This window comes from Dunckerocampus dactyliophorus, chromosome 8 (genome assembly GCF_027744805.1).
Source record: "Dunckerocampus dactyliophorus isolate RoL2022-P2 chromosome 8, RoL_Ddac_1.1, whole genome shotgun sequence".
In the NCBI taxonomy this organism is placed as follows: Eukaryota; Metazoa; Chordata; class Actinopteri; order Syngnathiformes; family Syngnathidae; genus Dunckerocampus; species Dunckerocampus dactyliophorus.
The window spans coordinates 3344678-3370780 of record NC_072826.1 but is presented as its reverse complement, the minus strand read 5'-3'; the positions used below and the strand labels follow the sequence as shown (position 1 = coordinate 3370780).

Genomic DNA, 26103 nt, shown 5'->3' with positions numbered 1-26103 from the left:
GTGATCTTTACTGAAAGATGCCTTATTATTTAAATAAATTTAAAGTATGCCTAATCTGTTATGTTACAAAATATTATCTGTAACCCAAAACATAAATTCTGATTCTCTGAGGTTACTCGACGTGTTTTCTTGTGCCTAAAATGGCTAAAATAATATCTCTTTGATCATTTTCAATGGTGCAAAAATTACTTTAAAATATCTGGAATGAAATGGCAGAAATTATGCCTCATCAACCAAAGCCTTTGAGGAAATAATAGATACTTTATTCATCTCCAAAAGATATTCACAAATGCTCTCTTTTCAAGTCTTATGCTCTCTTTTCAGGTTTTTATGTAATTATTTGGCGTTACAAATTACATCCGGACTCACTCGAGAGACATTCTTTGATATATTTTAAAGTATATTGATCATTGATTCCATCAAACAAAATGATGTTCATTCAGCGAGTCTCTTTGTTCTGTGTCTAAAAATAAATACATTTGACGTGAGTCTGTTGTTGTTTGTCTTTTTACTTTATTTTTGCCGCCAGTGCCTTTCCAGCTTGCTTGGGAATATGATGTTGTGTTTGACACATTTGAAAAGACTGTAAGAATGACACATAGCATTGGCTTCTTTGTTTTCTAATGTAAGATTAATGCGTACATGAGCAAATGTTCACCGTATCGTTCGTGCACTGTATTGAATCGTTCTGTTATATGAATCGTTCAATATCAGTGAATGTTGTTATTGTTTGTTATTGATATTTCTCCTTCTTTACTTTGCTGTGCCTCCAGGGCTGTGTTTTGATGAGTCTGTTTGCTAGAAAGTGTCCTCAGCCTGATGTCACAGGATGGTGCCAGTTTAGTTGCTGGTGGGCGTTTACTAATCACAACAATTTCAATAGTATTTTAAAGTTGTTTACTGGCGGATGACGTAACGTTTTATTAGGTGAATACTTATGGTTTTTTTATTGTGTTTTTTCAAACATTCATGGGTGTTCTGAGCACTTTAAAATTAATCTTAAGTCTGACTTTATGACTTTATTTTTATAGGCATCCTCCTCAATGCACATACAGCAAGTGAAATATCAAAACTTTTGAGGATTTAGTGCAATTTTGATGTTTAATTTTACTTGATTCATTATTTTTAGGCATGCAGTTATCATTTGTTCTACCTACCATTTCCCTATTAAGAAAATGGTAACTTGATACAAACTGTCAGTAATTGCTGAGACATGGAGTAGGGGTGGGATTAAATGAACTCTGCTTCTTCCTCCTCCTTTTCGGACATGTTGCGTTGTGCATGTGTATCCATGTAATGTACTTCAATGTAGATTTGTTAAGCATGTTTGAAATGAACCAAACCATTAGCATTACCACAACTGTGCTATTAGAAAACACTCCATTAACGTTCACTGCTACGCAGATGACACACAACTCTACTTAGCAATTTTTTTTTTCCTCCCCTGTCCTGTCCAGCCTTTAAAGCAGATAGAATTGTACATCTAAATGCCGTCAAGTGCTCAACAGATTTACTCTGCCAGGGAGAAGTGTGATATACAATTCCCCTGTTAAACAGAATTAATTTGACTTTGGTGCTTGTTATTAAGCAAATTTGGAGCGACCGGACCGGAGTAGGAGGGGACAGAGAAGAAGAGAAAAGGAAACGGGGGGGTGCGGGGATGAGAGGGGGACAAAAAAAAAAGAGAGAGACAAGAGACAAGGACAACAGCAACAACAACAACAATTGTGACAACAAGAACAGAACAACAGAAACATACAGAACGACATCAGCAAATGAATGTCTGTGACAACTATAAAGACGAACAAGGACATAAGGACAAAGGACAAAACAATATCAACAACCACAATGACAACGCTATCATTGACAATCACACATAATAGCAGTCATGAAATGAAGAACTATGATAGTGATCACAATGATAATACTGCATTGAAACAGTCACACATAATAGCAGTCATGAAATGATGAACTATGATAGTGATCACAATGACAATACTGCATTGAAACAGTCACACATAATTGTAGTAATGAAATGATTATCTATGATAGTGAACAGAGTGATAATTACTGTAATGCACATCATTGTAAAAAAAAAAAAAAAACTACAGTCACAGTCATACTGCTAATATCACCGTCGCTGTAATAAAACCAACAACATAATAACACCCTGGTTAACTCAGTGAGTAATGTGGGGAAGTACGTATGTACTGTGAGTGTGCATATGTACTCTGTATGTGGGGAAGACTTCATATATATAAAGGTGCAAGAATGTGTGGGCGTGTAATTGTCACTGAGAATGCATGAAAGGAAAGGGGCCGCCCTCCACCTCCCAGAGAGCCTCGCCCCAAATAGCCAGGCCGAGCCCCCGCTGCCAGAAGGCCACCAGGCCCACAGGGGCAGGCAGCACAAAGATCAGTGCCCCAAGAGCCAGCCCAGAGAGCCCTCCCCCCCGGGAAGACCAGCAAGAGGCCGAAGAGAGGCAATCCCAGCCAAAGACAGGGCGCCGGCGGGCCGGAGGACAGCCAACCCCTGAGACCAGCGAGAGATCACACCCCACAAAGGCAGACGAGTACTGGGGGCCACAAACTGGCAGGCCCAGAGACGCCCCCACAACCGGAAAGAAGCCCACCCACGCCGGAAGCGCCAATCCCCCCCACCGCCACCCCCAGGGAGCAGAGCCCGGCCCGCCCCAGGCCAACCCCCACCCGACCCCCGACACAGGGCCGCCCCGCCCAGAGATGCAGGAGGCACACCCTCCACCCACCCGGCGGAGGCACGGGCGGCAGAGATGTATCACCCAGCACCCGACCCCACAGAACAAACCCCTGTATGCCCCTCCCAAAAAAATAAATAACAAAAATAAATAAATAAAAGTACACATACGCACACACATACACACTCCTATGCACTCACACGCACGCACGCACATACACACTCCTACGCACCCAGGCATGCACACGCACGCACGCACCCACACACACACACACACACACACACACACACACAGTGGTCGACTGCCCGACACCCGGAAGCCTCACCCTATCCCCCGTTGGTAACCCAAGGAGCAGCGGAGCCGGGGACCCCGGGGTCCCAGACATACAATCCAGAACCCAGGCGCGGAGAGTGCGGATCGCTGGGAGCAGGAAGACACCAGGCCACACCCTCCGAACGGTAGGACGCCGCCAGCGAGGAGGAAAGTGGGAAACTGAGCAAGCAGGCGGGAAAACGGGCGAGCAGCCAGGCGAACCACCACACAGCGCCAACCGACACCCGCGGGCCAGCAAACTCCGAAGAGGGAGTGGGAGCACCGCACCCCAAGCCGCAGGGAGGCCAAGCACCAGAGCCGAGAAGGCGAGACCAGCAGCAGACCAACCGACGGACCCTACCAACCACCAGAAGCCAGACCAGCCACATGCCACCAGAGCCGACAGAGCCTCACCCCCGACAAGCCCACAGACTGACCGGGGCAGGCGAGGACACAGACAGCGGCCAAGCTGAGCACAAAGTGCAACGGCGATAAACGCCCAAGCGCCCGGCAGAGCACAACCCTCCCCAGCACGCCCGGCCCCAGGGCACACGCACGTACACGTGTTTGTACGCATGCCTGACAACGTCGGGGCATGCTCCTAATGAGACTAAGGATGGTGTCCTGGGGGATCTCCTACCAGATCTGGAACAGGGCATCACTGCGGTACCTGGATGCATGGAGGAGATTCCAGGAGAGAGGTAGTTACTCCAGGAGAGCTGGACGGGGCCGTAGAAGGCCCTTCAACCCTCAGCAGGATTGGCCAGAGCCCTCCAAAATGACCTCCAGCAGGCCACTGGTGTGAATGTTTCTGACCAAACAATCAGAAACAGGCTCCGTGAGGGTGGCCTGAGGGCCCGACGTCCTGTAGTGGGCCCTGTGCTCACTGCCCAGCACCGTAGAGCTCGATTGGCATTTGCCATAGACCACCAGAATTGGCAACTACACCATTGGTGCCCTGTGCTCTTCACTGATGAGAGCAAGTTCAACCTGAGCACATGTGACAGACGTGAAAGAGTCTGGAGATGCCATCGAGAACATTATGCTGCCTGCAACATCATTCAGCATGACCGGTTTGGTGGTGGGTCAGTGATGGTCTGGGGAGGCATATCCCTGGAAGGACGCACAGACCTCTACAGGTTAGATAATGGCACCCTGACTGCTATTAGGTATGGGGATAAAATCCTTGGACCCATTGTCAGAACCTACGCTGGTGCAGTGGGACCTGGGTTCCTCCTGGTCCACGACAATGCCCGACCTCATGTGACTAGTGTATGCAGGTAGTTCCTGGAGGATGAAGGAATTGATATTATTGACTGGCCCCCACGTTCACCTGACCTAAACCCAATAGAACACCTCTGGGACATTATGTTAGGTCCATCTGGCGCCGCCAGGTTGCTCCTCAGACTGTCCAGGAGCTCATGGATGCCCTGGTCCAGATCTGGGAGGAGATCCCCCAGGACACCATCCGTAGTCTCATTAGGAGCATGCCCCCAACGTTGTCAGGCATGCGTACAAGCACGTGGGGGCCACACAAACTACTGAGAATCATTTTGAGTTGCTACAATGACATTTTAGCCAAATGGACCACTCTGCTGCGTCATTTTTTCACTTTCATTTTTGGGGTGTCTTTGATTTCCCCCCTCTATAGGGCGATCATTTTCATTTCTATCAAATGATGTGGCATCATTTTGTTACTAATACATCACCCAATTATTATCAGGAAACATATTCAAGATCATTTTTCCCCCCAGTTTAGATCTGATGTGTTTTTGAAGTGTTCCTCTAATTTTTTTGAGCAGTATATATATGTTCTCTTGGAAAAAGTTAGGAAAACACGTTTTGGTTTAAATTAAGGTAATTTTCTGGTTCATTCTTTCAGATCATATAGGCAATAGCAGGGGGTGCAGCCAGGAATTCTGCTCCATGGGAAAAAAAATCATGCTGGGCCTCCCCCCATCTTTTATTTTTCATTACCGAATTATTATTTTTTTAAATTTGGCCTAACTTTTCTCCCCTATTTGGCGCCCCTGGCCAATCACGCTCATCATAAATAAATGGAAAATCTTTCAGTTAATCCACGTGATTGGTATCAGCCAATCTCACTCATGGATGACCGGTATCGCGTTCGGCAGCATAAAACCCTGATCGAAGCACCCCTACTAGATATCATAGTTCAAATAATCGCCTTCGGGAAGCATGTGTTTCTGTGTCCCTTATGGACTTGGCTTTGTTTAACCTTGACAAAGATAATTAATCAACAACCCGTGTAATGATTTGCTCATTGCAGGCTCATTAAAGGGACAGTCACACAGTGAAGTAGATGCAAAGGTGTTTTGAAATGGAAGGTGTGGAAACAAACTCAACGAGGTATCAGAGCACTCCAGTGGAGGACCCCTGGTGAGTGTGCAAGATGATTAAGATATACATGCATATGTTCAGTTTTTGGGCTTTTTTTGTCCTGCTCAGCAGCTTTGTCATGCAGTACGAGTGGACTGTATGTTTATTTGGCCAGAACAGATTTCTTGTACAACACGTGAGTGGTCTACTCCTCCTGTATTGTAATTTTCTTTTTAAGACCACCGAACAGCACAGTGCATGGTTTAAAAGCGCACAGACAGAGAAGAAAGAGAAACGGTTATTGACAATAGTGTGAACATCCAATTCATTACCTGTTTGTGTAGTGCTGGATGAGCCAGATAAACAACGAGTCGTGGGATTTGATTTGAGAACCGGGAGAGAAACCTGTGTTTTCCTTGTCCATAACATGTTCCTGCCCATTCCGTAACACCACTGCCACCATGGGCATTCACACACCTGTGAGGCGGATGAATTATGAATTATTAATGATGATTTGTGAACAATATTTGACAGAAATAGACGTTTTGTGTACATAGAAAAAGTTTTAGATTCAGCTCATGAGAAATGGGAGCAAAACGTGTTGCCTTAATATTTTTAGAAGGCAAAATGAACCTATTTGATAATTAAAGGGTCCCTGACATGATTTATCAAGTTTGCTTAAATGTTATATATCGTTTGTAATTATGTTCTACATTGTTAAAAAAAATTGAACTGACTAAAGCTAGACATCCGTCTCGTGCAGTGGCCACCCAGGGGATAGAACATTTTCTGTCAGATTTCTCCATCGCTCATCCTCCGTCAATTCTGCATGCCCATGTTCCTGTGTACTTCTTCTCCTGGGTTGAGCACTGCTGCCACCTAGCTGAAAGCTTGTGTATCGTTCAAGCATGACTACTATAGGTTCCTAGTTGTGAAGCCCTAGCTTGACGCTCCAATCCTTCCCTCGTCCTCCTCTGCTTGCAGCAGCAAGAAAAACACTCCAGAAAACTCCTTCTTTTTGTTCACTTTACTTTCAAAACGCAAACATATTGTCATGTATGACACAAGAGCATGTAAAAACAAAAAATAAAGATATATAGCCTGAGGGATGGGGACAGTACGTTAGAGAGAATTGAGAGGTCAAAAAACTGTTTGGCTCCACTCCGCTATACCTGACGATACTACTTCCGGGTTACATCACCACACAGGTCCTTCCGGGTCAAATGGAATATGGACTGGTTTTTCAATACATTTGTGTGTGTGTGAGTGTGTGAGTGTGTTCGTACGCATGCCTGCCGAGGCTGGCGAGGTTATGCCCGATGTCCCATTTCCCATACTGGACATATTTCAAGTGAGGGACAGTCTGCCTTTAAGCAGATGAAAAGGCAATGCATTCATACAGGACAGAGTATGTATTGGAGAGTATTGGTGACAACAGCTCTGTCTGCGATGCGTCAAGGCAACTCGGGACCTGGCCGATCTCTTCATCTACGTCGGGGTGCAGTGCACCTGTTTTTGAACACTTTTGAACCTCTATAAACAGACAAAGATGAGCGCATGAGATGAAAGCAGCGTGCTGCCATTGTTCAGTAGAGATAACGCTGCAACAAGTAATGCTGCACTTCAGGTAATGAAGCTAAAAATAAAATAATCGTCACCCTCTTCAAACTCTTACTGTTGCACTTGCACCTACTTAAAAAGTCCACCCAGCTTGTCCAAGGTGCGGCCATTTTCAGCCTTGTTCTTTGTAACGAGCTATACTGTTAGATATTACACTAATTTGCTTTGTCACCAATGACACAAAGCTTGTATAGCTTATAGTATAATACACTGAGCATCCTGAAAAGGGTTCTTGTGACGTGGGTACAAGTGATGTGTCGTTCACGAACGAATCGGCTCTAAGAGCCGTCTGGCGTCGTTGGAAGCCAATTGGGAGACGATTATTTTTTTCCTAGTCTTTTTTTCCTTTAAAGGCGCATGTCATTGGTTAAGATGTGTGGCAGCGTCTCTGTGTCCACACTGAGCAGGGGGAGGGGCGGGGTTAAACACACACTGTGGTGCTCTTTGAGCCGATTGGCTTGTGGCTGGCACATCACTTCAGTCAGTGTTGCCAGGAGGGAGGGAGACAGGTTGCCGAGACACAGAATGGGTAAGGAAAAATCAGCCCCTTGAAGCTGAGGCATGTGGGGGTTTTTTAATGCCAGTCATCAGTAAAGACACAACTGTTACCTGGATGCGGTTTTCTGTTTGTTTTGCACTTCTTCATTTATGTTTTGTTGTGTTTTTTTGACCTTGTGTTGTTTGATTGTAAATCAAAATTTGCATAAAGAACTTTGACCTATTTTGACCTAATTTGTCTATCGAGTTGGGTCTTTTTGTGCTTTATAGTACAACATTATATTTTTGTAGCTGTTCATTGAGGTTTTAATAAATTCATTTAAATAATAAACATTTCCTATAATGCGTTTTACATTAGTAATATTACACAATACACATAATTTGGTAATAAATTAATTTAAGACAACATAAAAACCTGAGGAGTCATTTGGGAGCTGAAAGAGCCGGCTCCTTTTAGTGAGTCGAGCCAAAAGAACCGGCTCTCTAAAAAGAGGCGAAATTTCCATCACTAGTGGGTACAGCTGGAGGTCAAGTAGAGTCGTTCAACCTGACTGAGGCGGTGATCGGGCGCCATCTATTGGCCACTGATGAATAGAGTGCACGTCACTGAAGATAAATTGACTTGCTTTGACGCCTGTCGATGAATTAACGTTATAACCAGTGGAGATGTGAAGGTGTGGTGTGTGGACTGTGCTGACTGCTTTGTCCGCTGTCCTCCAATCGCTGCCAATTTTGTGCCAGACATTAAAAATGATTGGGCTCTTGCTTTGAGATAACAGTCCATGAAAGTTAAAAAGAAAGAGGTTCAATTGAGAATGAGGACCCAGAGAAATCAACTTGACTTCAGCAATCTCAGCTATTTAGTTAAGATTCAAGTTCAGTCGGACTCTGCTATGATTGACGATTGGAGAGTAGAGTTCCTGATTAAAATACAAGCTCGATTATGGAAGGTTTGAAGGTCATTTGAAAACGTTGCCTTTCTGTGCTGTAAGCAAGATGCAGTAAACATGTCACACACACAATGACCTCTGACCTCACAAATGTACAGAAACTCGCAGAGACAAACTTCTACATCTTGTGTGAGTGGAAGCTCTTTCGCTTTCACTTTCTTCACTTCTTGTCAATGCAGTGATCACTTGGCCAGATACTCCTACTGTGTACTGTATATACAGCACCGTTGAACTGTTAGAACCCTCATGAATGTCATAACCCTGTTTTACTGTGTGACTCTCACCTTGTGAAACTTGTCAACAGATGAGTAGCTTAGAGGAGTTGGAGCCACACAGGAAGGCCTGTTAACTGTGGCGCGCGTCCCCCACTTATGCCCCCACTGCACTCTGGAACCATGTGGCCTTGTTGAATAGACCCCGCCTGTATTTCCGCGCCGTGGAACACACAGACTAACTCCCCCCGCCCCCCGCCTACCCTCATCTCGCCTCCGAGGCTAGTCCATCTTGCTCTTCTCTTTATTGCACATGCACAGCTCTCGCTCTCTCTCTCTCTCTCTCTCTCTCTCTCTCAAAGCACTCCCCATGGGCTCAGCCTTATCAGAGCTAGCTAGACCTACTTGCAGATGAGCTCCACCTCAGGATGAATGGACTGTTAACGTTGTGACTTGCCTTTATCAGGTACTATCTATGCTTTTCTTCCAATTTCTTTGCTTAAACTGTGATGTGTGATGTGTAAACACTCGTGCTGAGGTTACACTGACCGGATAGACAAGCAGGCGAGTACTTCAGGGACCAGCTGGGCTTTTGTGTTCTTGTGCACTTATTCTTGGCGCTTGTTGCCACATTATGTAGGGTAAAGGTTAGTGGCTACCCAGCAGCAGGAACAGCTTTTTCACTTGTTTAGAGTAACAGCTCAGGCAGTGCACGCTTGCCATTTATTATGAGAAACCAATGCACTGTTGCACTTTCACTCAAATACTGCCAAATAAGTATAACCAATGTGGCTGTAATAATGTGTTCATTTAAAAGAATACAGAAAAAAGTGGGTGTAATTAGTAAAAAAATTAATGTAAAAAAAAGAAGCAAATTGTGAATTGATTCTATTTTAAGTTGATGAACAGCTGTTTCAACCGTGCATACTGTACATGGCTTAAGACAGAGAATTGCATCATTGTGCCTCCCACTTGTGCCAGGCCTGTAAAAATAAATAGATATCCTTCACTCTGCCAAGTTTATGAAGTTTGCTTTCCGAGTCGTTCAAAATAGACATGGGTTGTTGACAGAATCACATATTTTGTGAAATGTCACACTGACAAGTCTAAGACCCTGGTGAGTCTTCTTTGAACACCCCCCCACCACCACCACCACCACCACCACCACCGCCAATTTATCATCTGTCCCCACACAAATAATTGCTGATAAATGACGCATTCATTCTCGCAATTGCGACCCAGCCAGGGCACATCAGTCCTTTCTAATAACACACGATTTAATACGGCCTTTATGCACAGCGGCCTCCTGCGGATTAAACGCGTTCGTTGCAATTACAAAGATAAACATTGGATTACATAACTGCTTGTTGACAGGCAAGACTTGAACCCGTGTGACAATAAATCAGAAAGTAATGAACAATCAACAAACAAAATGCCATATTTTGGTGGAGTTCGGCCCCTGACTAGTTGAGCAGCAGGTGAAATTCACCACAGGTGTCAAACTCAAGTCCCGGGGGCCAGATTCAGCCAGCCATGTCGTTTTGTGTGGCCCCTCGAAAGCCTGGAAATAATTCACATCAAAAAGAAGCTTATTTTATTATTTTAACATAATTTTTCATATTTGTATATATATATATCCATTTTCTATGCCACTTCTCCTCATTAGAGTCACAGGGGGTATGCTGGAGTTTATTACAGCTGACTTCGGGCAAGAGGCAGGGTACACCCTGGACTGGTCGTATTTGTATACATATTTTAATTTTATTATTATTACTAATTTTGTTTTTTCTTACTTTTTTAATAGAGTCATATTTTTAATTTTTGTATTTTTAATATCGATCCATCCATCTCATTTGCCGCTAATCCTGACTGGGATTGCAGATATTTTTAATATTATAATAAATATTTTTATATATTTAATTTATTTGACTGATTTAATATATTTATATTTGATTCATAAAAAAATAAAATACATATATTTTTAAGAAAAAGACAATCTTTTTTTATATTTTGTGTATTTGCTGTCAATTTTGACAGATAGGTTCTTATTTTGTCAAATCCAATTTAAACATTATACTTTCACAATTCACACACGGCTCCATTTACGATGGGTCATCGTTTCAAACAAACATCACCTCAAATGACCAAAGTATCAAAAGTATCGATATTTTGATTTGAGTATCGATTTTAGAGCATGGCTTCCTATCACAACCCATTGGATGGAAATGAAATAACTTGGTAAAACTGAATTCAAATCAAATGTTCCTGAAATTGTAAAAGCCACAAATGCGAAGCAAAACTGTGATGGCGAGCGGAGGTGGCAAAAACCACTGGTAGAGATGATACGACAACACCACAAATGGATATGGTTTGTGACCCCTGCGAATATGCGGAGTCGTCTCTCATCTCAAGGTGTTCTTGAGTGTCCTTTTTAGGCTGCGGCTCTGCAGGGAGCTGCCAGAGTGACAAAGTGTCCACCGAGAATGTTGTTTTCAGGCCGCCTTTACGGATAGCATCTCGAACAAAGTGTGCCTCCCCACCGCGCCTGTGACACGCTGTGACATGTGCACTTTGATACCGCTACATCTGCAGTGTCCAGATGTGTTATTTGTCAAAACAACCCCCTTGTCTTTCTATATTTGAAAGGAGCAGTGAAGAATGATTCATGCAAGTATGCATGGGCCTGTGCGCAACAGCGCTAGTCAAAGCAGTAACTGTAGTTACCTTCAGTTCATAGACATTATATTGTTCACACACGGATAGTGATGACTTAACAGCTCAGCCCATTTGAACTCAGTCACTAACCAAAACAGCAGCACCTACCGAAAATCAAAATGGGAAAGGAGAGTATTTTCCGGCATTTAGCATTCCAGTTGCGTCTAAAGTATGTTCGGTCCACAATTTTTAATTAGCTCTGCCCACTCTGTCTGGCCCTCTGCCTGTTTTCTTTCAATTTTTCAAAAATGTGTCTATAATAGCGCTTACATTTATTAACATATTTTGTAATATATATGAATCACTATTTGTGGAAAAAATAGATACAATTATTTATGTTTAACAGTGTATTTTTGTCAATTTTTTTAATTGTTATATAACATAGTTGTATTTATTTTTTCAGAAATACATCATTTGTCTAGTGGTTAGCATGTTGGCCAACACAGGAACAGCCTGGAGATCGGGAAGACCTGGGTTCGATTCTCCCCTGGGCATTCCTGTGTGGAGTTTGCATGTTCTCCCCGTGTGCGCGTGGGTTTTCTCCGGGTGCTCCGGCTTCCTCCCACATTTCCAAAAACATGCAGGTGAGGTTAATTGGCGACTCTAAATTGTCCATAGGTATGAATGTGAGTGTGAATGCTTGTTTGTCTATATGTGCCCTGCCATTGGCTGGCGACCAGTCCAGGGTGTACCCCGCCTGTCGCCCGAAGTCAGCTGGGATAGGCTTCAGCAGGCCCCCGTGACCCTAATGAGGATGAAGCGGTATAGAAAATGGATGGATGGACATCATTTGTGGAAAAAATGATAAAATTCAATGAACTAGACTTTAAAACAAAACAAACACATGTCCAACCAACCCGACTAGCAAATTTTTAGAATAACAATCATTACTGTTGAGTTGAGTAAATAAACTACAATGGGAGTAAATAAGGTAGAAAAAAATAGTTACTACCCATTTAATTAGTTATTAAGCAGCTCGCTATCTGTAAATAAACTTTCTCTTTGAGGACCTGCTCCATCTTAGAAATACAACTTCTCCTCCCTATGCAAACAAAGCCCCACTAAAAGTTTCTGTTTTTGCAATTGTAATAAATGCAATTTGGGAGATGGGCTGGTGGGAAAATGCAGCTAAAATCTAGTCCAACTCCATTGCCACAGAGTAGATGTGCCAGGACGGTATTACTAAAAATGAATGGGAATGTAACTACATTACAATAATAGTATGAAGTATTAATAAATAACTTGGACCCGCCCCTCAGCAGGCGTGGTCAGGTCAAACTCTGCCTTGATGACACGTCTTCTTTATTCAGCTCGAACCATATGTGGTCACTTTGGGCCGAGGCATCATTTTACGCACATATTTGCAAGATAATTTGCCACACTCCCACAGTGAAGCCGAAGGCAGGCCACACAAAAGCAACATTGAGGAGAAAAGTAACTCTGCTGCCAAGCAGCTTTGGCCCTCTTGTGACCCACTTGCGGGCAAGACTGCGGTCATTGTGTTCACGGTGCAAAAAGTTCAATTTCTATCGGCAAACAAAAATGAGCATTCTCACAAGCAAGGCTCATCACGGCTACAGATAGTTTTCTCACAAAATGATGTGCATTTCTGCTTTATTTGTGGCAAACATTGCACCTAAACATAAAGAAGTCTTCAAACGAGATTATGTAAGATGTTTCTCTCTGTAATAACAAAACTGCGACCCAAGGGGTAACAGGAAACTGACAAAATGACAGGAAAGAAGCATGAAAGGTGCCCCATTATGCAACAGTGACTTTTTAGTGATGTGTCAGCAGTAATGTGTGTTGCTACAGCCTGTTAATGTTATGTTTATTAGAATTTTTTTAAAAACAGGCTTCACTACACATCTTTAAAAATGTCTGATGGATAGTTGGCACAGACATGGGAGCTGTAAGTTTGAAATGTTGTTAATGTTTGTGTCCTACCGGCCCGCTCGTTAATGTTACATGGTTGTATGTGACATATAACATCTATTACATTGGACAAGTGCACAAGTGCAGAGTTACAGTGTAACTATTTGTAATATATGTAAAAGGTGGCGCAAGTACACAACAGTGCTTCATACAAACGTAGCTTATATGCATTACAGCTACAGACACACAAAACATTGTGTTTATAATAATACATGCTATACAGATTTCTGTAAAAAACACGTGACCGGCATATGTCCATAATGCCTTTCAAAGCCTATCACGAAAACTGATCGGTGTGCGGCGGCAAACCGTACATGTGTGCTGTGTCACGTAGGGTTGCCAACACCCGTAGCTGACAAGCGACGCACTTTGTCCCTTATTTGACAGCTGGATACAGGCTACGCCAAGCCATGCTGTGCCAGCGTGTTGATCACTCCCTTATCAAATCTATTGCGGTTTGACTCTTTTTGCATATTTGTTGACACGCTTTGCCTAGCTGTCACTGGCGGCAAGTAGCCAGCTAGCTAGAGTTATCTGCCTAGCTTCTCGACTTTTTACCATAGTAAAGTTTTTGTTTTTTTAAACAAAGAAGCAATGTGATTAGTATGGAGCTCGTTTTTGTCCCACGGGGAAATGGGTACCACGTTCATGGGGTACGTACTAACTACTAAGTGTCACGGAACAATTTTGCTCTCTTGTTGTCACTATAATAATGATGTCTTGTCCAGCGGATTTTGAGTAGCTCACAAAGGGTCAAAGAATATTTGCTAATAATAATATAATTTATGCATTTACAGTATATGACAAATGAGCACAAAATAGCATAAAGACGATGGCCACACTGTTTGAGTGGAGATGTGCTTGGTAAATAAAGTGATCGGTATTGGTATCGGCCGATCTCACTCATGGATCATCGGCAGCACAAAACCCTGATCAGAGCATCCCTAACTATTACACTACTCATATTTAGACAGCACCCTTCTACTCAAAGACACTTTAATTATGATGCACTGTATTATTATTTCCATCATCAGCTTTACCAGAGTGTATTAATAGGTCCTTGTGTGTATACTATGTAATTGCTGTTTTCATTCTTGCCTCTTTGTGCCAGTTTCCTGGAAGCTGCCGGACTCTTTTTGCTCCTATGTCACCTGCTGTTTGCCATCATGCACAGTCCCCTGCGTTTCCTCCCCTCATGCTCAGCTGCCTCCACTTCTCTCACTGTACTTCAGTGTATTTATATAACCATCTTCTCTGTCATGTGTTCCACTATACCCTTTGTCTTTGGCTTCATGCTGCTTTTCAACTCTTGGAACGTGCTCCCACTTGCATGCTTACACCTGCATCTTTGGATGTTTTTGGTTTGGATTCCCAAAGTTTGCGCATTCTCTGTTTGCAAACTTTGCTTTTTTTCCAGAATAAGATGACTTTCTGCCTGCCTCTTACCTTACTTTACCTTTTGGGTTCATCCCAGTGATGTCCACTGCTTGCCGTTGCACATTCGCAGCATTATTTAGAAGACATAGAATATAGCATGACTACATCATATTAAAAATAGGCCAATGAATGCTACTGGCATTCTTTTGTGTGCACATCTTATATTTCACACTGACAGTTAGGTTCACAAGTATTTGGACCTACTCTTTATGGTTGAGCCTTTATACACCACCACACTGCATTTGAACTGAAGAGTTTTCACAAACATTTACGATGTAGGAATTACTACCACTACTACTAACAAAACTGAAAGACCCCGCTGAATGAAATGCATTATTTTCACATGTTTACCTGTTTTTTTAATCACTTGGCTCACAAAACTGACAAATAGTGGAATTATTCAATTCGTTTTTAATATTCTTTCGTGGAACAAAACAAATTGTGGCATATTTTCACAAGAACAATTACTTTCAACAACTGAAATGTCTTAATTTACAATTCACTATTCCATTTTTTATTACCATGCTCACATTACTAAAATATTAGCATTTTTTGTTTTAAATCATCAAAGCCAAACAAAAATATCTTAATAAAGCTTGCTTATTTCCCAAAAAAACAATCACATTAGAAAAAATATTGGCATTTAATTATTTTTAAAAAAGTATGATATATTCTTTCTAGGAAGCAAAACAAAAATATCTTAATAACACTTAACAAAGGTGTTATTATACAAAAATGATACCATTCACGAAGGTGTTTACATTTTTTTAACAATTGAAATGCCTCACATTATAATCCCCTATTACTATTTTTTCCCCATTTTTGTTTGTTTAATTTTATTTCTACAATGTGCCGTTAGCCAATAAACAATGATCCGCATTTTGGACACCCTTGATATACAGTGTATAAATTATATAAATGCACTTGGAAACAGTAGTGTTTTATTTTATTTTTGCCCTTAAATTCATAAAGTTGCTGCATCATTTAAGATTTAAGATTGCATGTGTACACCAGTAAATAGTAGAGTAACTTTTACTACATTTTATATCAGTTGCTTTTTTTTTATTTGAGAAGGGTTTTACACCTGTGCTTCAATAGAATTGCAGCAACGTAAACGCGCTTGTATTTTAGTAGGGTTTCCACCACTGATCTGTATTATATATCTGGATAGCTCATTGGCGATGACTTGTGAAGCCACACGGCCGCCATATTGCCACTCGCAAGAAACACTTCTCAGACAATGACTTATGTGAGGACTTGTGAGTTATTAAGTCTGTTGTTAGTTTGTTACTCACTCACACTAAATGCTGAAGACTAACCTTGCACAACAGGTGTGCTTGAGCTTAGTCATTAGGACTCGGGTATGATCATTTTTAAAAATTCTGTCGATACCGTACCATACCTGAGTCATAACAGCTTTACATAGGGGGCCGTGGGGGATATGTAAACAAACAACCGCGACTAGACTACTAAGTAATTTGCGTTTTATTCAAATATAAAAAAATACGTTTTTTGTTTACCCGAGACAATGTTTATATATTATTACATATTACATATTATTCCTGTGGTTTTTGTTAAAACATGTTTCTATATCAGAAAAGAGGTTATTTCTATTTCATAACACAAACAAAAAAAATCAGCAAAATGTTAAATTATTTTAAAACTTGTCCAAAGTCACTCTCTTTTATGATTCATATTTTGTACAGACGAGAGCATAGTGAATTGTATGAAAGTAAGAAAAAAAAGTAAAGGCTCATGATCGTGGATATGCAGTTAAAATTAAAATCTCTTTCTAGAGGAGTAAAACTATGCATTGCTATAGGGGAGTGCTGAGCCAAGGGGCAGAGTAGAATTTTGTCCCAAAGGCAATGAGAATTGGAAGGGGGAAAAGTACATTTAATATAGCCAAAAGATAGAGAATAACGTATCAAATCGTTTTTAAGGGACGAAGGTTGCGTTAATTGAAGGAATGGGAGACTCTCCCCGCTTTTTAATGTAAAATATAGATGTTCTGCGAGCCTCTTCATCTGCTTTGTACACTATGTACGCTGTGCCAATGTAGTCGAGATGTGAGTGGTAAGATGGCGTCTCTGTGGCTTCAGCGGCTTGCACGGCGGCTTGCGACATATGAGCTATCCAAATATACTGTATTATACAGATCAGTGGTTTCCACCTGTGCTTGCTAGCCTGGACACAGGTGGAATGTAGGTGCATTTCTCGCGATAGAATCTATGGAATGTTTTTTTTTTCATCGCCGCCACAAAGCCCCTGCTCACCGTAATGACATCGTCTCTTCAGATAAATAACGTGCCCGTCTTCCTCGTATGGATTAACACCAACACAAACAAAAACAAAAAGTGACGTCTTGTAGAAAACACTTTCTGTATTTTTTAAAGAAATTATTCATCGTGTTGGCAGAGTGACGCAATAAGTGGCAATGAAGATGAGTCGTGTTACACAGGTAATCTCCACTTCATGTTTTGCATAATGTTACCTTTGTTTCGAGATCGTCATTCCTATGGAATGCAGATATTTAGAAATAATTAGCCACGCGTGTGTCGTCGGCATTATTGACCCCCCCATCGTCATGTTGCTATCTTACTTCCGCAAACATTGTGGTCTGTGTTGCCAGATGGGAAGTATGGAAATAAATGGAAGTATCGTACCAGGAGATGAAACTAATCATAGATTTATGGAATTTATCGTACACCTACCAAACAAAGCAAAATAAATAAATAATTATAAGCAGAATGTACTTTTAAAGAGCCCAAAAGAGAAATGTAAAAACAAGGACTAGAGAGACACCCTCATTGTTTGGCAGGTGGTGACAGCCCGCTCCCCTTTGCCATGATACGCTTTTTCTTAACATTCCAGTACTGTATTTATAGTACTAGTACACTATATTAGTTATAGTATTTAGTAATGTGGTGGGACTATAGTTTAAAAGATTATTGTGTCTTGAAAGTTGTAAAATTAGTAAGGTAGTTTAGAAGCTAGTTTTCTAAAAAGCGGTTTAGATTTTTTTTTGTATAAAGCCAATTTAGAGTTGGACAACAACCACTCATTACTATAAAACAAATATTGTTCAAAAATAGATTGGGTTTTAATGGGCTTAATCTTGCAGCCTTTGACAACCTTACATTTCTTTACTTGAAACTTTATTTTTTTTAAACTTTAATGGTTATTTAGAGTGCATGACAAAGTGGAAAGGAAAATGTAGCTCTCTTTGACCACATGGCCATTTATTAACAAGTATACTGCACACATTAATAGCGCTGTTCATCATAAACAACAGATCAGCAAGTCTAACATGCATGACTTTTGGAGTGAATAAAACATAGATCAGGCCTATAGCCACAACTGGTGGTGTATAAAGGCAAAATCATAACAACTCCCTGTCCCAATACTTGTGTACTGTTTATTTCATGCTAATCCTAATCCTTGGTCATGTTGTTCCAGTGCCATGGATAAGCCCTTTGACCCAGAAGTCAAGTTTAAGTCCAGCATAGGCACAGCCCCATCTGGACCAGTGGTGGTGGCCAGAGGACAATGGTCCAGCAAAATTGAGTTCCTCTTGGCTGTTGCAGGACAAATCATTGGACTTGGAAACGTGTGGAGGTTTCCCTACCTGTGCTACAAAAATGGAGGAGGTGAGTTGGAGAAATAACTAGATCATCAGACTTTTTGTTAAATTGTAATGTGTGGGTTTTTTCATAATTTATTAAAAATATAGATCATGATAATAATTAGAGATGCACGGTATAATTTTTTTCAAACTGAAACAGATAACTTTCTGCTTCTCAAGACCAATATGGTACCGATAACCTAACTTTTTTATGTATACTTTTTAAAAGTTTTGATTTAACTGTAATCAGTGCACACCTGGAGCTAATAAGGACTGGAACAAATCGATTTGTCCTGTCAAATATCATGACATTACTGCTACATCACTACTATCAGGAGAACCAGAGTATAGAGCCAAGGGAGCCACCGGCTGTGGCCTAGCAAATTGCACTATATTCGGACACATGCTCTGAGCAGCCAGTGTGACGCCGCAGAGGTCTCTGGCAAACCTTTTGCACTTTTCAAATGCCGTGGTGCTGGCATTTCAGGTGGCTGGTAAGGTTTTTTGTGTGCTCGATGGGATTTTTTCCCCCTCATTGCGGAGCATTTGTTACAATTAGTGTCTTCCTCGGAAAGTGAATGTTTGTTTACAAGTGAGCTCAGGGGAAGTTATGACAGGCCATTGACGTCACAGGCAGGAGAAAAAAGGAGCGTTTGATTTGCACAGTACAGGTAATCTGGCTTCATTTGAGCATTTTTTTTGTAATTGTTATCAGAGCTATTTTTAATGAGTCAGATTTTTCGGTATTACATATCTATGTAAGTCCGATAATTATCGTGCACCCTTAATAATAATAATTTATTTTTAAAGAAAGAAATACCGTAATTTCTAGACTATACAGCGCACCGGTATGTAAGCCACACCCACTAAATTTAAAGAGAAAAAAAGATTTGCCGCACCTGTCGATAATCCGCAGGTCTCCACATTGTAACATGGGATATTTAGTCAACAGAAAAAAGGTACACAGAAATGGTTTTTAAACTTTTTCGTCATCTTCAGCATCACAATTGAACAGCTTTATAATTCCTTTGTCACACACTTTGTCAGTCACTCTCTCTCTCTTTCGATGTCGCTCTCATTAGCGTCCACTTCACCTGTCCACATCACTACTTCCTGAAGCTGCAACCTAAGCATCATGGGAAATGTAGTTTTTGTCCATAAATTTGCCGCATCACCGTACAAGTCGCAAGTTTCAGAGCGTGACAAAAAAGTAGTGACTCATACACTGGAAATTACGGCATATGTAAAACTATAATAACTCCATCTTCTTTTTTACCAGGTGTGTTCTTTATCCCTTATATACTCTTCCTTTTCACCTGCGGCATCCCTCTGTTTCTGCTGGAGACGTCTTTGGGCCAGTACACCAAACAGGGCTCCATTACCTGCTGGAAGAAAATCTGTCCCCTCTTTGAAGGTAATATTAAGGACACCAGAACATTCTCTTCAGGTCCAAACATCCTGTTTTACAAAGTGCATTGTTCTGATGCACACTGTCAGAGAGGTTTTATCTTGGAATTTTTATGAAACACTGTGACATCAGTTCCTTTTTTTGAAAATGTGTCAGGAAACATCATTTCTCAGCAAACACATGCATTTTCTAGTTGATGCTTGATACGTTCAAATGTCCAGCCAAGCGATAGATAAGAAATGAATAGACCTCCTTGTCATAGAAGTATGTTTGTCAATTGCAAATGCTTTACTGTCACATTTTCAAAAACAGGCATTTCACACATTGGTCAATGGATCAACCTCAAAGTGTGATTCAGTGAAGTCGAGCACTGTCGCACTTGTGCTTCAAATATTGCAGAGCGATGACATCTGCATTTAACAAAGATGTTCTATCATCACCCCACATGTTGTTTATTTACACCCTTAGTATTCAAGCTACTCACAAATACTTGCAAAATGCTTTCCTGGTATTCACAAAACCAGATCTTGATGTTTTTTTATGGTTAACGTGTCACTGCAGAGGGTTCATCAAAGGAAGGACATTAACATTAGTTACAATAGTTACATTTTGCCTACTTGAGTGTGCGCATGTGGTTGAATGAGTTACAGCTGTGTGCACAGATGGCGGAAAGGTACATTACTCTGTCCTTCACTGGACGGCTTATACTGTATAGTTATATTTGTTACCGCTGATAAAGCATTTTTATATGTTATTTTAATATTTCACACAGAAAGAACAACCCTAAAAAAAGAGAAACTTATTTAACCCCTTCCAACAATAAATTGAAAGTAATACTACATCTCTGCGTGGAGCTTGCATGTTCTCCCCATGTGTGCGTAGGTTTTCTCTGGGTACTGTGCTCCCTTGCTACATCGCGGTTCACCTTTCTCGGATTCGCTGTTTCGTCTGCATTGTGTTCTGCGTCCTTGTGATGTATTAGAATGATCTATCTGTGCTCTGTTGCATGTGTCTGTTATTGTATTTACAACTGCTAGCAGTAGAGGGTGTTGTATACTCACGTGAGAGTTGAAAACGTGTCCAGACATGTCCCGTTCTCTCAGTATGTATAGAGCCACAGCAGTCCTGCTTGGCGAAGGGAGAACCCGCCCATTGTGCTCTGTGTTCTGGCTGTAGATGTGCAGGACTGCCTGTTTCCTGTTGTATGATCATACATGCTGAATGAAGGCAGAAGTTACGCGGCTGGAATACTCTAAATGAATCTTCGCTTCATAGAGGACAACAAGGAGGAATATGTTTTAACAAGGATACAAAAACGCTATAGCCTAATATAGCCTAATGGTGCCAGGATAAGCCACGATCAGAGGAGTGAAATATGCTTGAGTCACTTAATTTCTTGTGTCCGATCTCCTAAGTTGATCATTAAAATTCAAACGAAATTTGAACTTTGAGAGTGTTTAAACAGGGGAGAAATGTGATAAAATGTTAATACCTCTGTGAGAAAAGTGTATGAAGTGTATGGTGAGGGGTTTTACAGCCTCAAAACATACATAATCATTGTAAAAAAAAAAAAAAATGAAGTTAGCTATGTTGCGGATTTTACTTATTGCGGGCTATTTTGGGAACCTATCCCCTGCAATAAACGAGGGAACACTGTACTCTGGTTTCCTCCCACATGCATGTTAGGTTAATTGGAGGCTCAAATTGTCCATAGGTATGAATGTGAGTGTGAATGGTTGTTTGTCTATATGTGCCCTGCCATTGGCTGGCGACCAGTCCAGGGTCTACCCTGCCTCTCACCCGAAGTCAGCTGGGATAGGCTCCAGCATACCCGCGCGAGCCTAAATAGGATAAGCGGCATAGTAGATGCATGGATGGACATATAATTTGAATGGTGTACACATAAAGAGCAATGCTAAATGCCATGTACATGTCATCTTTGTATGGATGTTGACTAGATTATATAAATGTTTGCAAATATTTTTTTCTACTCTGTGCTACGATATTGTGGTTTTTAGGACTTCGAATCCATTGTAAATATAACAAAATATAGATTTTCATCTTTTTTTAAATCATTTTTTAGGGCAAAATCTTGTGTTTGTAGCTTTTTATTTCCTTAATGGGAACCACAAATGGTGTGATGTCATGAGTTTGGGATTTAAACATGTTTTGTCTTTATTTGTCCTCTCTTAGGGATGGGTTATGGAAGTCAAGTTGTAGTGTTGTACTCCAGCATCTATTACATCATCATACTGGCATGGGCCTTCTTGTACCTCTTCTCTTCCTTCAGCTCTGAGCTTCCATGGGCAAGCTGCAGAAACAACTGGAACACTGGTAAAAAAAAATAAAATAAAATAAAATCATATGTACAGGCGGTCCTTACAATGTTTGGGGGTTGCAACACACTGCCATAAAGTGCTAATACTGCACAAAGACAACCAGTTACACGCGTGCGGTGGATGAGTACATAGGCAGAAGAACACGTAGTCACGTATCGCTACGCTGAGGAAGGACATCACTTTCCTTCTGTTTATTTAACTTTTTTCCGCCTTCATTAGCGTGAGGCAGACTCTTCTGATCTCGATGCGACAAAGGAAAGCTGAAAGTGAAAACTAAAGTGAAATTAAGACATCATAAAATGCTCAGAAAGTGGAGAAATGGAGCCAATCAACATTTGCTGTATGCCCGGTTGAAGCTGCTCCAACGTCGCAACCATCATGAAGGATAAAGATGGTGTCTTTGAACATGTGAAAGGATCTGGGGCCTCGTCTAGAAAAATGTCAATGGAATTCTGACGAAAAGTCTGCATATGCCAGAAATCCAAAATGTGCATACGGACAAAAATAGTCAATAGTTATAAAAAGTAGCGTACGCACACATTCAGGCAATTTGTGGTTCATAGGTTCCACCTTAAGCAGAACTCCGCCTCAAGTCATACCCTTTCCACGGCTCCACTTGACCATAGAAGGTCAATGCAAAGTGACTCATGAATGTGGCGTCCGTATTTATAATTTAGGTGTAAGTTGCGGCTTAGGTAGGCCGAGGATCTCCTTTGCAGACCGAGGATCTCCTGTGCAATTAAATCTCTTACCTCAGTTCAGAGACGCCATTATTGTTACACTTTTTTTAAATAATAATAATAATGGATTGATTTTGTGTAGCGCTTTTTTACAAGGTACCCAAAGTGCTTCACAGTGAAGTGAACCCATTATTCATTCACTCCTCAGTCACACACTGGTGGTGGTAAACTACATCTGTTACCAGAGCTGCACTGGGGCCAGCCCCTTTTGTGCCACGGAAACGTGCCTGCCAATTCGCACCCACAGCCTCTCCGACCAACACCAAACATTCATTCACATTCATGCACCGGTGTAGGCAGCACTGGGGGCAAGGTGGATGAAGTGTCTGTTCAGGGACACAACAACAGTGACTTAACGACGAGTTGACTTAAGTGAGGAATTAAACAGCTAACTGTTGAGCCCAGTGCTAATCGTGTTGCTAGCCAAAACAGCAGCACCTACCGAGGCATGTGAGCAATCCTGCAGATGAAGTGTAGAGTTTTGCCGACTGCAATTTGAATGTTGTAACTCATGTCCTCTGCAGTAGGACTTTAGTGAGCGTCTATGCTGGCTGTCTTTTCAACAGAGTCGTGTATGGAGTTCAGTCAGAGACGTGTTCTCAACTGGACAGTGGCAGAAAACGCAACATCACCTGTGAGGGAGTTTTGGGAGTAAGTACAAATCATCCCAAAACACACCAAAAAACGTTTCAGTGTGTGTGATATCAGTGGACGTGTGATCCACAGGAGGAGAGTACTGAACGTGACAGGAAGTGTCAGTGAGTTGGGAGGAATGCGATGGGAGCTAGCTCTTTGTCTTCTCTTGTCTTGGATCGTCTGTTACTTCTGTGTGTGGAAAGGAGTCAAGTCCACTGGAAAGGTAAAGCGTGTAATTGCCTATCTATCTACTGAATGGACTGTGCAAATACAGAGGGTGAAAACCTCCAAGTTCCTTGGCACACACATCAGCGAGGACCTCACCTGGTCTCACAACACCCAACAAATTCTGAAGAAGTCCCAAAGGAGACTGTACTTCCTGAGAAGACTGAGGAAATTTGGCATGTCCACCACAATCCTGAGTTGCTTCTACAGATGCACTATCGAAAGTGTCCTTACCGCCTCCATCACTGTTTGGTACGGTAACTGTACAACACGTGATAGGAAGGCACTCCAGCGGGTGATCAAGACCTCACAGAACATTGTTGGGGCAGCCCTCCCCTCACTGCAAGACATTTATAAATCTAGAGTCCTACGAAGAACACACAACCTCATCAAGGACAGCACACATCCACAACACTCATTATTCACACTCCTACCGTCAGGCAGACGCTACAGGAGTTTGAAGTCCAGGACCACAAGGCTGGCAAACAGCTTTTATCCACAGGCCATCAGGCTTCTCAACGAAGCACTCGCACACGCCACACGCAACACAAGCACACACTCATAGCACTTTATTTATTTATTTGTATTATTTATTTGTATTAATGTGTCTTCTGTTTTTGTTGCTTAATTTATTGGTATATACTGTATGTTTATGTGTTTATGTTTCTTATGTTCTTATTTCTTGTGTTTTCTTTCTTTTCTTGGGAGAATGAACAGAATAAGATTTTCATTGCATGGTATAACTGCTGTTTTACCATGCACATGACAATAAAACTCTCTTGAATCTTAATAAGTGATCCTCGTCTTTTTGCAGGTTGTGTACTTCACCGCCACATTTCCATATCTGATGCTTGCTGTGCTGCTTGTCCGTGGACTCACGTTACCCGGGGCCTTAAATGGCATCAAGTTTTACCTCTACCCAGACCCATCCCGCCTGAGTGATCCTCAGGTATGAGCCTCACTCTGAACTCGTGCACTTTTGATACTTCAGTCATTTGAGGTCACGTTTGTTTGTAGAAACGTTGACCGATCGTAATCGGTGCCATGTGTGAATTGTGAATAAAGGTTTTATGCTTATTGTAGTTCTTAATAATTCATTATTTATTTTAATAGTTTTATTATTTTAATTCATTTTTAATTGTTTAAAATACAATTTTCACATATTTTATATGATTTTGTCCTGTTTAATATTAGCTTGGCTATATTGTAAATCACCCCGCTACAAGGAATATTAAAAAAAATAATAATAATGGCATTATAAACCTTGTGTGGTCTTAAGGAAAAGGAAATAGGGAAATAAAAATGGAAAAATAAGTATAAAATAAGATTCAAATGTAATAAAAGTGATAAAATAATAATAAATTCCATCCATCCATTTTCTGTACCGCTTGTCCTCACTAGGGTCACAGTTATGCTGGAGCCTATCCCAGCTCTTCTTTTCAGGCGAGAGGCGGGGTACACCCTGGACCGGTAGGAATAAATTATTAATAATAAATAGAAATAAGTTAGAATAAGTGGCGACATTAAATAAGACAAGTAAATCAAAAATATTAACAATAAATATAAAAATACTGGTGTGAAAATTTGACTGTTAACAATGGCACTAGATGTGTATTTTTTATATATATTTATATTTATTTATACATCTATGACAACTCCATAGATAGTCTATGAGTAATTTTTTCATTCAATTATTCTTGTTGAATGTCTTTTTCTTAAAAAAAATTAAAAAAGTTTAAATGTCTACATAAGGTCTTCCAGCCGACTGTCTTCTTACTGTACCTTACTTTTCATTTTAATTTAAACATTTGTTCTTTTTCATTTGTTTTATTACAAACAAATAGGAGCCATTGACAGGATTGGTCACTCATGTGTGCCCGCTTTTCACTGGTGTTGGTGATGATTGATTGTGTCGCAGTCAAACATTACCAAACAAACATAAAACCTTTTCCAGAGACGCCGGCGTCAAATTTTCCACTGAATTTCCACGGTTGTGCACACCGCAGGGCGTTCACGTGTCACAATGTCCTTCATGTGTCTTGCAGGTCTGGATGGACGCTGGCACGCAAATATTTTATTCCTACGCTATTTGCATCGGCTGCTTGACGGCACTTGGCAGTTACAACAAGTACAACAATAACTGCTACAAGTAAGTTTGGCATGAAACTTTACAAGTACCAGAAGTCTGGGTCAAATCTCAAGTCAAGACAAGACGGGTAGAGTCAAGTCCCAAGTCATAGGCTTGAAATTATTGAGTCCTTACAAGTCATAAGCACTGTTTACAGTAGTATTTACCAATTAAAATCCCATTTTAACAATGTGTTAAATGAATGCGCTTTCAGTTGTTTTATTTTTTCAAATAAAATATGACCAGTTTGACAAGACAGTCACAGAA

General features: G+C 41.2%; 1 protein-coding gene across 4 annotated transcripts in view; it reads left to right on the top strand.

Moving 5' to 3' along the window:
• Positions 1 to 8937: 8937 nt before the first annotated feature.
• The window catches only part of LOC129186821 (sodium- and chloride-dependent GABA transporter 2-like), a 30897-nt gene continuing 13731 nt past the window's right edge, over positions 8938 to 26103 (top strand). Inside the window, exons 1-9 of one of the 4 annotated variants that reach the window (XM_054785460.1) lie at positions 8938 to 9114; positions 11767 to 11947; positions 18195 to 18385; positions 19640 to 19774; positions 21962 to 22102; positions 23414 to 23498; positions 23574 to 23706; positions 24523 to 24657; positions 25754 to 25857. In XM_054785460.1, coding sequence (XP_054641435.1) covers positions 18199 to 18385; positions 19640 to 19774; positions 21962 to 22102; positions 23414 to 23498; positions 23574 to 23706; positions 24523 to 24657; positions 25754 to 25857 — 920 coding nt within the window. In that variant the 5' untranslated portion in view covers positions 8938 to 9114; positions 11767 to 11947; positions 18195 to 18198. Of the gene's footprint in view, positions 9115 to 11766; positions 11948 to 15377; positions 17197 to 18194; positions 18386 to 19639; positions 19775 to 21961; positions 22103 to 23413; positions 23499 to 23573; positions 23707 to 24522; positions 24658 to 25753; positions 25858 to 26103 lie in introns of those variants that run through there. The other 3 variants (XM_054785459.1, XM_054785462.1, XM_054785461.1) reach the window with 3 other exon arrangements.